This window comes from Propithecus coquereli, unplaced genomic scaffold (genome assembly GCF_000956105.1).
Source record: "Propithecus coquereli isolate 6110/MARCELLA unplaced genomic scaffold, Pcoq_1.0 Scaffold3, whole genome shotgun sequence".
Taxonomy (NCBI): domain Eukaryota; kingdom Metazoa; phylum Chordata; class Mammalia; order Primates; family Indriidae; genus Propithecus; species Propithecus coquereli.
The window spans coordinates 19504392-19518279 of record NW_012148618.1 but is presented as its reverse complement, the minus strand read 5'-3'; the positions used below and the strand labels follow the sequence as shown (position 1 = coordinate 19518279).

At 38.3% G+C, this 13888-nt stretch overlaps 1 protein-coding gene across 1 annotated transcript in view; it reads left to right on the top strand.

Annotated features, from left to right (window-relative positions):
- SHC4 (SHC (Src homology 2 domain containing) family, member 4) overlaps positions 1 to 13888 on the top strand; it is a 121123-nt gene that overhangs the window by 74967 nt on the left and 32268 nt on the right. The window contains exons 5-6 of the mRNA XM_012649224.1: positions 3458 to 3511; positions 7612 to 7663. Coding sequence (XP_012504678.1) covers positions 3458 to 3511; positions 7612 to 7663 — 106 coding nt within the window. The remainder of the gene's footprint in view (positions 1 to 3457; positions 3512 to 7611; positions 7664 to 13888) is intronic.

Genomic DNA, 13888 nt, shown 5'->3' with positions numbered 1-13888 from the left:
CTGCTGCGCGGTTTTGCGCTTGCGCCAACGCTGCGCGCTTGCGTATCCCGGCGCGCATGCGTATCCCTCAGGGACCGCCTCCGGCTTGGCGGGCTTCTATGGCGGGAGCCGCTCAATGTTCCTTAGGGAACGTCTGCTTGGCTCGGTGGGCTACGTTTCCATCGATTCGAACTTTAGACGTAGACACTCTTCGTGCAAGAGCATAACTTAGTCCCTGCGTTACTTAACTGTATTGCTGCTTATGATGCTATAAACTGGAAAATACCTTACGTGGCCTCTAAATAACGCTTAATACTCCTCCCCCTTCCCTTCTCCTCTCCCTCCTCCCCTCCTCCTCCTCCCCCAGGCAATCGCATCTGCTCCAAGGTTCTAATTAATTACCTTTTATCTATGCGCTGATGACTTAGAACCAGACAGTATTAGCAACCACAGATCAGCATATTAAGAACCAATTCATTCTACTCCTTTATTTTCGTCATTAAAAAATGTTAAATTCACAAATAACAGGCATATTATCCTCTTTTAAGTTGCAGTGAAGAAATATTTGATATCATTTCTTTTACCAGAAGGTAACTTCCCATTATTATCAGTTTGGTTCGTATTCTTTAAATCTTTTTTGTTTCTATTTACATGAATCTTTATGTACTCGTGCCAAAATACTATTTTGTGAGGGTTTTTTTAATATATTTTATGTAACTATCTTCTACTTTTAAAAGCCCTAGCAATCCATATAACATATATATAATTTCATTTGTGTAAATAAACTATTGTTGACCTAACAATGGACAAATAATTTCTAGTTTTTTGATATTATAAACTATGTGTGAAGGAACAGCCCATGTGCCAGTGTTTTTCTAGAATAAATACCTAGAAGTGGAAAGGTGGAATCATAGGATACTTGAGTTTGTATACTTGAGTTTCAGTAAATACTGTCAAATTGCTCTCCAAAGTTGCTGTATAAATTTAAGCTCTAGTCAGCAGTTTCAGAATACCCACACCTGCACGATTTTTTGAACTTTAATGATTTTATCAATTTTATAGTATCTTGTTTTATTTTCCATAGCTTTGATTTCTTGGAGATTGATTAATCTTTCAATATGTTTACTGAATATTTGTATTCCTTCTGTGAATTAACTGGTCTTATTTTGGGTTTCTTTTTCTTATTGATTAGTAGGAATTCCTTATAAACTCTGTATTTGAATGGTTTGTTTGTCGTGTTACAAATATATTCTCCCTGCCTGTTGTTGTTTGCCCATTTTTTTAATTCTAGCCATTCCTTACAGATATCTCGAATGTTTGTCCTGTTTGAGGAGTCTTATACAAAAGTTTTAAAATTAATTTTTATGTAATCACATTTGAATTTTTTTCTGTGTGTCTGTTTCTTTCTGACTATTAAGATGGATTTTCCTACTTCAAAGATCACAGATATAATCTTTTACCTGCCTTCTAATGTTTTTTTAGGTCTTTTATGAGGCAAACATTTATAGAAATAATATGAGAACAGGATTTATTTATATCTTCCATACAGTATCTACATCAGCCAACTCCGCTAATTTAATCACCTGTCCTTTTTTCTACTGCTTGGTGCCACCTTTATCATAGACTAAGTCCAGGAATACATGAATCTGTTTTTAAACTTTGTATTCTTATGAATTTCTATAGTTTTATAATGTCTTGCTATCTGATAAGGCACATCTTCACTTTGTTCTTTAAAAAATTACCTTAGCTCTTCTTACACATTTATTCTTCCATGTGAATTGTAGAATCACCTTGAATATGCCTTTATAATATGTCTTGCTATCTGATAAAAGAAATTTTAACTATTCTTTTAAAAATTTCTTTAGATCTTTTTGCACATTTATTCTTCCATATGAATTGTAGAAGCAGCTTGAAAAGTTCCACGCATGACATTGGCAATATTTTTATTGGAAATGCATGGAATTTGTAGATTAATTTGGGGGAGAATTGACATCTTTATAATACTGTTTTCTCATCCATAAAGGTGATACATATCTTTCTACTTGTTCGGGTCTTATTTATACCCTTCACTGAAGTTTTCCAAAAACCATTACATGATTCTTATTAATTTTACACTTATTCTTATAAAATGTACCATCCCCGATACAGTCTCTAATTGGCTATTGTTGATATATGAAAATGACATTGGTCTTTGTATATTGATTTTGTTTTACTGAAATATAAATATAGAAAAGTACACAAATAGTAAATGTGTAGCTTGGTTAATTATCACAAAATGAACATAGTTATATAACCAGTACCCATATCAAAAAATACGTTTGCTCCAACCCAGAAAACCACTTGCTTCCTCTTCCTGTGTCCCAGAAGTAACCACTATCCTAACTTCAAATACAATAAAATAACTTTGCCTGTTTTTAAAATTAATATAAATTAAATCATGGGTATATATTCTTTGTGTTTGGCTTCTTGTACTCAACAGACAGGTTGTTTCTATGTAGTATGCCACTGTTTGGCTGTCACAATAGTCATCAATGGGATTATTTCCAATTTAGGGCCATTATGAACAAGGCAGTTATTATCTTTCTTGAGAATATCTTTTGTTGCACATATTTACACAATTCTATTGGATATATATCTGAGAGTAGAATTGCTTGGTCATCTTATATGAGCAATTTAGTAGATTGTCACACATTTCTGAAAAGAGGATTAGTCAATAGGTGCATAGTGGTGTTTTAATGAATCTTCAAAACAGTATGACACATACATCTCTGGAAATTGGTCATTATGCTGTGGTTTCCAAGCAAGCAATCCTGGAATCCCAAGTAGAAGAGACAGTTCATTTGATTATTCTTACTTCATATTGGAAATCTTAATGTTAGTGTGTTAGGATACTTTTGGTGGTGAATGACTGAAACCAAATTGAAACTAACTTATACAAAATAAATAAATAGAAAAAAATATATAAAGGAAGAGGGTGAAATGCGTTGGTTAAAGTGATGAAACAAATGTACCACCAGACTTTCTTTTCTATTTTTAGGTCTCAGCTCTGATTTTCTTCAGAGGGAAAGCTTCATATTCTAGCAGACTTCCCACATGGCAGCAAAAGATGGCCCTCAGAAGCTTTGGGCTTATATGATCTTTAATGGCAGAGAGAGATGCTTTTTCTCTTATTATCCATCTTAGTTCCTCCTAAAAGACACTAATTGGCTCTGCTGTATCCAGAGAGATGGTATTTTCTAATTAGATAAACCTGGATCATGTGTCCACCTGTGCGAGGAGGGGCAGTGAGATGGGCATGTCAGCCCCACCTGCACCTCATGGATTAAATGAGATTATTATAGAATGTGGATGGGGTGGTTTCCAAAGGGATGTTGAGCAGGCAAAAACAAAACAAATGTGTGTCTATTACCATTAAACTATATATACACCTAGGAATAATAATTTATAGCAGCATATATGTTTACTTTATATTTTTCAGATTATTGCAAATCATCATATGCAATCTATTTCATTTGCCTCTGGAGGAGATCCTGTAAGTATAGTTCATAAAAATTCTATTTGTAAGAGTTAAAAGAACTTCCATGTAAAGCATATTAGCCACTACATGTTTTTTCCAAACATGTCATTGTAATTTGTGAATAGCTACATGTAGCAGGTAATCAAAAATTTAGTTTGGACAAAATATTTACTGTCACTGAATTTTAAAATATTTGGATTAGTAGATAAGCTAATAGTACTCCATGGTGTTATTAGCCATGGAGCTATCGTCTGATAAGCTTCTTGTCGATAACATGTAGGCCACAGAAAGCAAGCATGTCATGCATGTGTTGCCAGTCCTCCCCCAGAACTCTTCTCAACACAGGGTTCCGGGCAGAGCTCTACTAATCAATTGGACTTGGTATATCAACTGAGGCGACTAAGTCTAATCTGGAATGAGCAACCAGGGTTGCAGACACCCATGGAGGGAACCCTCAGCTGGGGAGAGAGAACTTGCAGTTCCTTTCTGCCAAGAGACCACACAGTGCTTATTTCTCACAAATTGTGCAGGACTCTCCCTTCAAGGCTGCTTTGCAGTATGGTGTGTCCTTCCTTGACTCTCTACTGCTTCATTCCTGGTCTAGGGCAAAAGGAGAGCGGCATTGAAGCTAGGGAGCCTATGAGTGAGCAAGAAATATATCTATTTAAACTGAGGGGATAGAAGGACAATTTTGCTCCTTTGTTGTATTATGGGTCTTTATCTTGTACCTATAAACATATGGAAGGTGACAAGAGAGCAGAGTACGACTCCCATAATCGTTAAACTTCAGTAACATCAAGGAAACATATGGGGAACATACACGGACCCTTTTCTTACCCAGAATGTATTACTTTCTTTTCTGCAAAGCATTAATAAAGATTATGTTAATCCTATTAACTATATTAATAATTAAAGATTATATCCTTCAGAAATGAGGCAATAAAATCCAGTTTAACAGTTGGTTTTTTTTCTACCTACCACATTTAGTTTCTCACTTCTAATTGAGGAATAAAATGTAGGGTCATAAATGATAGAACACATAACCCAGCAACCCAAGAGAGGTTTGGAGGGTGATAAAAACTAAATCTGTCAGCTGGTATAGCTGCAAAGTTTTGATTTGTCTTAAACTCTATGCTAAATATTTAAAAGCGAAAGAAAGTAATTGTGTATCCTAAAAGGAAATAAAGTTCTGAAGTCACTCTGTGTAATTGTTGCTTCATTTACTGACATCTAAAACATTTAAACAAGTTACTCTGCTCTGTGTTGGTGTAAGATATATAGCTAAATGCTATTTAAATTAGCCCATTCTTAAAAATACTTCAATAATTACTTGTCTTCACATTGGCTACCAGTAACTCCAAGTAGTTAAGCATGTCAAACCAAAACAAACTGCTGTCAGCACGTCTTTGAAGCATGCGGAAGAAAAGCAGCCTTTAGTTTCAAATCATTGTGGTCTTTTTTTTCTTTTATTAATGGATACTCAATTTTCTCTTAGGCTTCACTACTTCCTTGCCTTTTAACCTTGGGTGTAGTTATTTTCAAATGACGATGTTAGTTCCATGATGCCACAATTTAAAAGTAAACCAAATTTTAAGAGCTCCACCTTGTCCCTAAAAAACTCCACAGATGGCTAATTGTGGATTCCCTAGCAAACTGGGGCACGCAGGGTGTGTGGTGCTTAGTAGTGGCTGCTTCGTGAGCCCAGTAGTGGGTGTGGATTCCAATCCATCCAGCCTTTTGTAGTCTGGCTTCAACATCAACACCAGATGTTGGGTAGCAGAGAGGGTCAACTGAATCCAGGCTGAAAAACACGAGCATTGTCTCTTTCCTTCCTAACCCATTATAGCTTGTTCATCCATGGAGGAACTCAAATACCTATAAGATTAAAGTAGTGCTCTATAAGTGTAGTGTGAAAAATAATTATTGGAGTTTGCCATAAATTTTTCCTTTTTAAGTTTCAAGAGTTGCCATCATTTTAGGATTGGTGTGCAAACCCTCATATACCCTAGGCATGCCCTGTATGATTTCTATATTATTCTCCAGAATCTTAATTCTTTTCATATTGTCTTCATGTGCCTTTAATTCTTTCTACCCACCAAAGCACTGCTCCTACCAAAAACAAACAGTAAAGAATTTGTAGCCCCTGTGGGAAAGTTTGGACCTGCTGAATTGAGTGGGATCCCTGTACTCTCTGCAGCTGGAGAGAAAGCCTACTGATTCAAATTTAAAATAGAAATCTGAAAAAAAAAAAAAAAGAAATCTGGAGCCACCTTAAGCATTGGCATTAGAAATTGTCTCAGTGAAGTTTGACCCTCAGGTCGGGGAGGACGTAGGATGTAGTCCCAGGCCTTAGAGTTTTGAAGACTTGACTGATGTAACAGCTCAAAGCTTCAGGGTCCTCGTATGTAAATGAGGGATCCCTAGAATGAAGTGAAATGATGCCAAGTGATAGCACAGCACCTGCCACACAGTCACAAGAGGTAGTAGCTGTTACCACTGTCACCAACACATCCTCATCTTGTTTTAGGATACTCACTGAGACAAGTTACAGCGTCACCGCTAACTGGGTGCAGAGGGTGAGAAGCCGAGTTCAAAGTCTCTCTGGCCCAACATAGCAATCTTCTTTTTACCAGATTTCCTCCAAAATTTCCAAAATAATGAGTATTCCTTTCCACCCCCTGGCCTTTGCTCACCCTCATCTTTACTCTCTTCTGAAAAACCGTTTATGTGGCTTCCTCCTATCAGCCCTGGAGACAGTTGTCGGTAATGCCTCTATAGCTATATACATGCTTTCTCCATGTAAAAATGCATTTATGTCAAAAATTAAATACATTTAAAAATATTTTCCCCTGCTATTGGTGCTTTACTTTTAGCATTCTGCTTATTGTCCCAAATATCTACATTTATAGAATTTTGGAACTATAAGGATGCTGGAGACTGTTCTGAAGGTGAGGAAGCAGGTCTGGAGAGGTCCCGTGGCCTCTTTCCCAACATCTGATACGCCAGGCAGCGTAGCACCTCTTCGATTTTAGTAAGAGCGGTAAAGTCCCTAGCAATCGTGACTTTTCTTCTACATTAATTAAAACAAAGCCCATAGATACGGCCTTGTTTATTTAAAAGATATTTCAAACCTTTTTTCTTTTTGTACAAGAGAAATTTACTTAGGTATGTGTTATTTTTTTAAAAAATAACCCAAGACAAGTTATGCTGACCCTGAGATATGCTTCCGGTATGATTCATTGTGGGTTATTAAGATTGTCCTTGAGGGTATTACAGACATGGGCTTTTATTTCCTGCCGGTTGATTGCATCTTCCCTCTAGAGAGTCATACTTCTAATCTGCAAATGGCGTTGTGTGTGTTTTTTTTTTCTTGCGACCTGAGATAACAAAAAGCATCTTTAATTATTAAAATCTTATCATTCATCAGCTTAATGTTTTCAATAAAGGCTGGAATTACCAAGTGGCATTTTGTTTGTTTGTTTTCACAAAGTCAGCAGCACATTTCTTTCTGAACTTAAGTTTTTCATGGGTTCTCTTTTTTTTTAGATGGCTTTTCCTTTCTATATGCTGATCAAATAAATGCCTTGTGTTTTTAATTTATTATTTCTTGAGTTAACTTATGCTACACACAAGCAAGCTAATAACCATAAAACGCAACGTGTCTCTCTAGTCAACTTATTTTCTGATATACGTGGTTATCTGTTTGGACAACAGGGAAATCAGGATGCCACATTCTAGTTTATGACACCTTTGTGATTGCAAAATTCCTGGTATTTCAATTTTCAACACAGGAGACGGTCATAGTCCATAGCCATTTTTAAAGACTGTGGCCTAACATATTTCCTATCTGCATTCTCTTTTTTTCTTAATGACACAGTCTACCTCTAAATTTCTAATCTTCAATTTCTTTCCCCAAGGAGCAGAGAACGCGGACTCTACAATTGTTAAACTATACAGTGTATATTTGTTTATGTTCCCTTTTACAATGCTTTCCTTTTCTCTTTAAATAAAAACATTCATGTTTAAGTCCTTGCCTCAATATCATGTCCTAAATGCACTCTTCTCTTTCAACAGTACAATTCATTGGTTTTAAATGCATTTTCCCTTTTTTATAGGATACTACAGACTATGTTGCCTACGTAGCTAAAGATCCAGTTAATCAACGAGGTATGGAAAGCAACTTCTAGTTTTTTTTAAGAGCTTGTATACCAGCTTTAAAAAGCAACAAAGAGTGATTTTCGATATACAGAATGATGAGTATCACCAGAGTGCTACATTGGATTCTAGAAATATCATGCAAATTTGAGTTGGAAATAAATAGCCTTGGTAGCAGGCAAAGTAGAAAAAAATATGTAGGTGGGATTTAAATCATTTGAGAGATCCACAAACCAAAAGTCTTATCTATTTGTGTACTTAAAAGAGAAGCTGTTTTGGATATGATAGAAGGGGATGACTGCCACATCCCCAGTGGACAAATGAAGACCCAGGCCAGTGAAGAGTGAGCCCTACATTGGCCTTGAGAAGTGTGTGTGTGTGCTGAGCCTGTGTACTTGCTGTTTAAAAACCTGGAATGTCACTTTAAGTGTTTGGCTTCTTTTCATCTTTTGGATTTCGGCTTAAATGTCTCTAGTTCAGAGAGACCTTCTTTGACTGGTAGCACCTCCTATCTCCAGTAGCATATCCCACTCTGCTACATCATAACACTTTTATTTCTCTTCTCATTAACACCTATTCCACATTTTTATTATTTTCTTTAGTCTTTGCATTTGTTGATGTGTTTAATGTGTCCTTCCTACTGGGCAAAAAGTTCCATGAGGTCAGGAACCTGTTTCTGTTACTCACTGTTGTTCCCTCAGCCCTCATCGCAATGGCCAGCCATAGGTGATGCTCAAAGACTATTTTGTTGACTGACTGAGTGAATGGAAGAATGAGTTGATTGGAATTCTTGTCCCAGGATTTAGCAAGGTCGCCTAGGCAACTCATCTCCCAGCCATGCTTTGGGTCATGGGCTTGAGGTTGCTTAGGTAGTTAGACCTCTCTAGATAGACGTGGTTAGCATTGCTTCTCATCCCTAACTCTGGGACATTCAGACTTCTCTTAGGGATGAGTGTTAGGTCAGTTCTCCTCCTTAGCTAGAACCTATTGGTTGGTCAGCATCCTCTGCCACCCCAGGGATGGAGTTTGCCCCAGAACATTTATTAATGTGACGAGTGGAGTGGGATTTGGAAATTTAAAGAGCTGTAAGACACAGAGGTGGAAATGCACACAGCATGCTGGGGAGAAAATGAGTGGCACACACTAGACTTCACGATGTACATGAAGGGAGGAAAAAGTCTAAAAGGCATCTAGAGGGCAGACGGAAGAGAGCTAATAAGTAGGGATTTTATCCTGTGGGTAAATGTGCGGAGAATATTGTTCAAAAAAGCAGAGTTTAGACAGATTGATTTGGCAGCAGGATGTAGTAGATGGATTCATGGAGAAACTTAAGGCAGGAGATCCATTTGGAAGGTATTGTGATTCTCAGAAATGAAATGAGGACCCGCTGCTGGCACAGAGCCTGGCACGTGGTAGATGCTTGGTACGTGCTTGCCAAAAGAAGATGCAATAAGATGGAAGGGAAGGAACGGGAGACAAATGCTATGAAGTGCCCTTAAAATTGGCTCATTCTAAACTGAATAATGATTGTGGATAACGATCAAAGAGTGGGTAGGAGAGACAGGAACTAGTGAGGGTGCAGTGGGGGTGTAGGAACAGAACACAACAAAGGATACCAGGAAAGAGCAACTTCTTTTAATTCCTGCCTGGATTTCCCTAAAGCATAACTGCTTGCTATTTTGGGGAAGTCCTCTGAACACCAAAGCTTTTTCTTCTAACATGAAAAGGACAGGGTGAAAGGAAGGAAAAAATACATCAGGAAATCTAGAGGTTTAGTGACTTTGTCATCAGTCACTGAATATCTCTGAATATCATGTCATTGCTCTTGAGTAAATGGTGGTGAGTTCAAAGATTAATGTGGTTGCCAAGAGTAATGGACAAAAAGGATCCTTGTGCTTACAAATCTATCCCTTTGCTAAAGTGAAACAAGAGAGGCAGAGAAAATTATGCAACACAGTCACTTTGAAAGGCCCTGTTCCAGTACCTGCGTAGTTTGTCAAAGCCGAGTTTTTGCTTATAGGAATCCATGGGTATCCTGGCTTGGGGATTTTGGGGAAACACTCGTGAGAACTGAGGTCATGAGGGGATTTGAGGGATAGAAACAGTCCAAACAGGGGTTTCAGGGTTTTTTTTTTTCTTTAGTCATCAGCCTGTGTATAGAAAATAAGATCCATGCTGGAGTCAGAAAGACTGGGTTGGAATCATGATTCTTCCACCATCTCACTGTATGACATTAGGCAGATTATTTCGCATCCTCAAACCTCAGTTTCTTTGTCTTTTAAGTGGGAATAATAACATCTACTTCCTGGTGGTGTTGGGAGAAATAACTGAGATAACACGTGGAGAGCATAATTGTCTTTCCTCTGTCATTTCATCTTCCTTTCCTCTTTAGGAAAACAGGCCTATCCAAATAAATAGATAACTTAGAAACATAGGGCAGTTTTCTTGGATTTAAAAGTTAGTATCTCCTCATCACTTTTTCTTCCTTTTCTTGGCCCCTTGTCCCCTCTCTTGTTTATTTGGGTTATAAAAATCTCTGTGAGAAGCCACCGTGTTCTCAACGTACTCCTGGCTTGCCCACCCCTCTAGTGTGAAATCCTTCCCCCTCACCTGAGCCCTCAGACTCAAAGTACCTGCAAAGAGGTAATGACACAGCTTTGGAGACCAAAATAATTATTAATTACAAGGGGTGAGCTAAGCATTATGGAAGAAAAATAATTTCTGGCCACCATGGGCTTATCATTTAGTGGGAGGGATAAGCATAACCCATACGATGTGCGTGGAGAAGGAGGGTGCCTAGAGAACAGTGCCTGGAACACCGTAGATGCTTAGTTAGGATGTGTGGGTTGAATGAATACAGGCACAGGTGAAAGAGCCGTGTAATGAGAGCTTAGGGCTGTGTTTGGATGTTGTGAGTGTTGTGGAGAGGTGGGGTTGCAGAGAAGGGGAAGAGTAGAAGTAGGGGAGTCATGGCCAACAGAGGCCAGAAACAGATCGTGGAGGGCTTCCAATGCTGGCCAGTAGGTCACTGGGGGCCATCGAAGATTTTGAGCCTTATAAAAATTATTCTGGCTTCTGCCATTCTGATGAAATTATAAAATGATAATTTTGGGGCCACTGTGTCTGTAAAAGTGATATTGGAAGGCAGAAAGGCAGTCTGGAATTGTAGAGTGCAATTCAGAGGATATCTCATTAGTCCTGAGCAGAGGTGTTAATGTTTTAAACTATGCTGGAGGACAAAGGGACAGTCGGGACCAAAGTTGTGAACTACTAGCACTTGAAGACTATTTAGATATGAGGGTTATTGAAGAAATGGGAATCTGATGCTCCTGAGGAGTTAATGAGATATTGTATACAATGCAAATATCTCAACGCTTGGCTTATGGTAAGAACCCAATAAATGGTAGCTATTGCTATTATTTTCCTTTGTGATTTGGAGTGATATTGCCACTAAAAGAACAGCAATTCTTATAGATAGGAAAAAGACAACCCAATAGAAAAATAGGGCAAAGAAAAATAGCTACCATTTATTGCATTATAGCTACCATATGCCAGGCATTGCCAGGGGTACTTCCTCTGCATTATCTCATTTCATCCTCACAACAACCGAGGAGGTAGATAATAATATTATTCCTTTCTTATAGAAGAAAATACTGGAGTGTGGGGTGGTTTTCCTAACATTACTCAGCCAGTAAATGGGTGGACTGATTCCAGTCCTGAGCACACTTTTACAAAAGAACATTATAAGGCACCAAGAAACATTTGAAAAACAATACAAGTTTAGCCTCACTAGCAAAGACACACAAATTATAATTAAACAGTATATTTTATCTTCAAATTTCAAACATCAAAAAACATAAAGTGTAGTTTAGAGTAGTAGTTACCCTTGAACACTGCTGATAAAACCATAAATTCAAAAATTTTGGAGAGCAATTTGACAATTTGCATCAAAAGTCTTAAAAATGTAAATGCCTTTGAACCAGCAATTTTACTTCAGAGGAAATAATTAGGACATTCACAAAGATTAAGCAATATATTATTTCTATAATAGCATGAATAAAATTAATCCAATATTCATAAATAACAAATTATGTAAATGACTCCATCGAATGTACTACTATGCAGCAATTGAAACTAGTGTAACAGAAGAATTAGTGACATCTGGAAAATATTCACGAAGCTATTAAGCACAAACAGCAGATTATGAAGCATTGAGGCCTCAAGGCTAGGTGTGGCCCTCCAGATCCCCAAGTGCAGCCCCTCAACCGAATCCAAACTTCACAGAACAAATCCCTTTATTAAAAGGATTTGTTCTGTAAAATTTGGATTCAGTCCAAAGGCTGCACTCAAGGATCCAGAAGGGCACATGTGGCCCCAAGGCCACAGGTTCCCCACCCCTGGTGTATAGTATGATGCCAGGTAATTTTGGTGGGGGGATAAATATACAGAGAAAAAATATTAGAAAGACACATGCCAAACTGTTCATAGTAGTTACCCCTGGACAGTGGGATTTTGTGTAATTTTTATTTCTTCTTGGTGCCTTTTTATTTTCTAAAATTCTTACAGTGAATATTTATAATAATACATCTATAAAAAGAAAAAAGTTCTAAGTCCTTGAATAAATAAAAAAATAGTGATGCCAGAAAGGTAATGTTATAGAGTTACAGAGTGAGTTTGGTTCATTCAGGGGAAATGGCAGATAGGAGGCGCCCAGGGAGTGGATCTGAGAGAGAGAGAGAGGGGGAGGGAGAGGGCGAGGGCGGCCAGCTGTGGGCCTGCAGGTGCAGGTTTAGAAAAACTGCAGCTTCTTAGCAGAACCCAGAGAGAAGAGGGCTAAGGATTTCAGGGAGTGGGCGAAGTCGAAGGAGACAGTACGTGCCAGAGGCGTAGTCAGGAGGAGAGGGGGAAATCAGATGAGTATTACTTAAGGAGAAAGAGCAATCTCTCCGGGAGGAGGCATCACGGATGGTCACACACTGAAAGGAGTTAGTTAAGGGGAATGAAGGTGGGAAAATGCCATTCAGTCCAGTGGTACTCTGGAAAGCACAATTTCTGTGAACTGGGAAAGACAGAAACAGATCGCAGGGATGTGGAGAGTTTGGCTGTCAGGAGTGGAGATGGGCGCAGGAGACCAGGCTTCAGCTGATAATCCAGAATGTTCCCTGTCTCTCAAGTGTGCTTGATTCACTCTCAGAAACACTGCATTCACATCAGGGCAGCTGCCACTTTGCCCCATCTTGGCTAGGACCCAATAGTGGACACCTCATTTTATAAAAGGCCTTTTCTGTAGAAAAGGTAAGTTCCAGTAAGAATGTTTTGAATTTACTTAGTGACTAATACAGCCTGCCACTGTAATTGCTGTAAATGAGAAAATTCATAAAATTCATAAAATTCGTAAAATTTTTACTCCAAACATGTAGCAGTCCAGGAAGGTTTTTAATATTTTCTCTGAATCTAGTCTACGAAGAGGCTCCTATTAACCGTGGACTACCTGGATATAGGAAGACCATGGTTCTTAGTCTCTTAAGAAAATTTTTTAAGAACCCCATAAACCAACCAAAATGAGTCCATTTATTTATATTTATGTTTATAATTATAAAGTACATGCACTACTGCCTGGTGACATTAGCTAGCTGTGGACCAGCTACTTGCTTCCTTTGAGCTTGTTTCTTCCTAAGGCGTGGAGGACTCCCTGCCATGATCCCACAGCACCATCTGGTGGTTGATCTGAGAACCCGCGCTTAATGAATTTCTAGTTTTCTAACAACAAAAGCAAAAAACAAAAAACTGATCTATTAAAAACAAATATGAAATTAGTAAAGAAGGGTCTGTTATCCTTTAAGAATAGTTCTCATCCTCTTGTCCATGACCACCCAGTTAGGTAACCAAATGAAGAAGACAAAAGAAATAATCTCAGATTCTTTTATATCGCATTCAATATAGTACCTGATACTCAGGGGTAGAACTGTGGGTCTATCTGGCTCCGAGGTGGAATGAAAAGAACCCAGATCTGTGCCTGATTCCAGACATGGGGAGCAAAGCTCCGGTCTCGATGGCAAAGTTATCGTATCACTGAAAATTCACACTCTTTTTTGGAACGTGGGTCCTTTTATGTACAGGTACTTGTCTTCCTTCCCATTATCTGAAGATTGGCCAATTCTTGGCCAAGCTTTTGGAGATGGATCTAATACTGAGAAATGAGTATATTTATATGTGATTCAAGGTCCACCTCTGTCC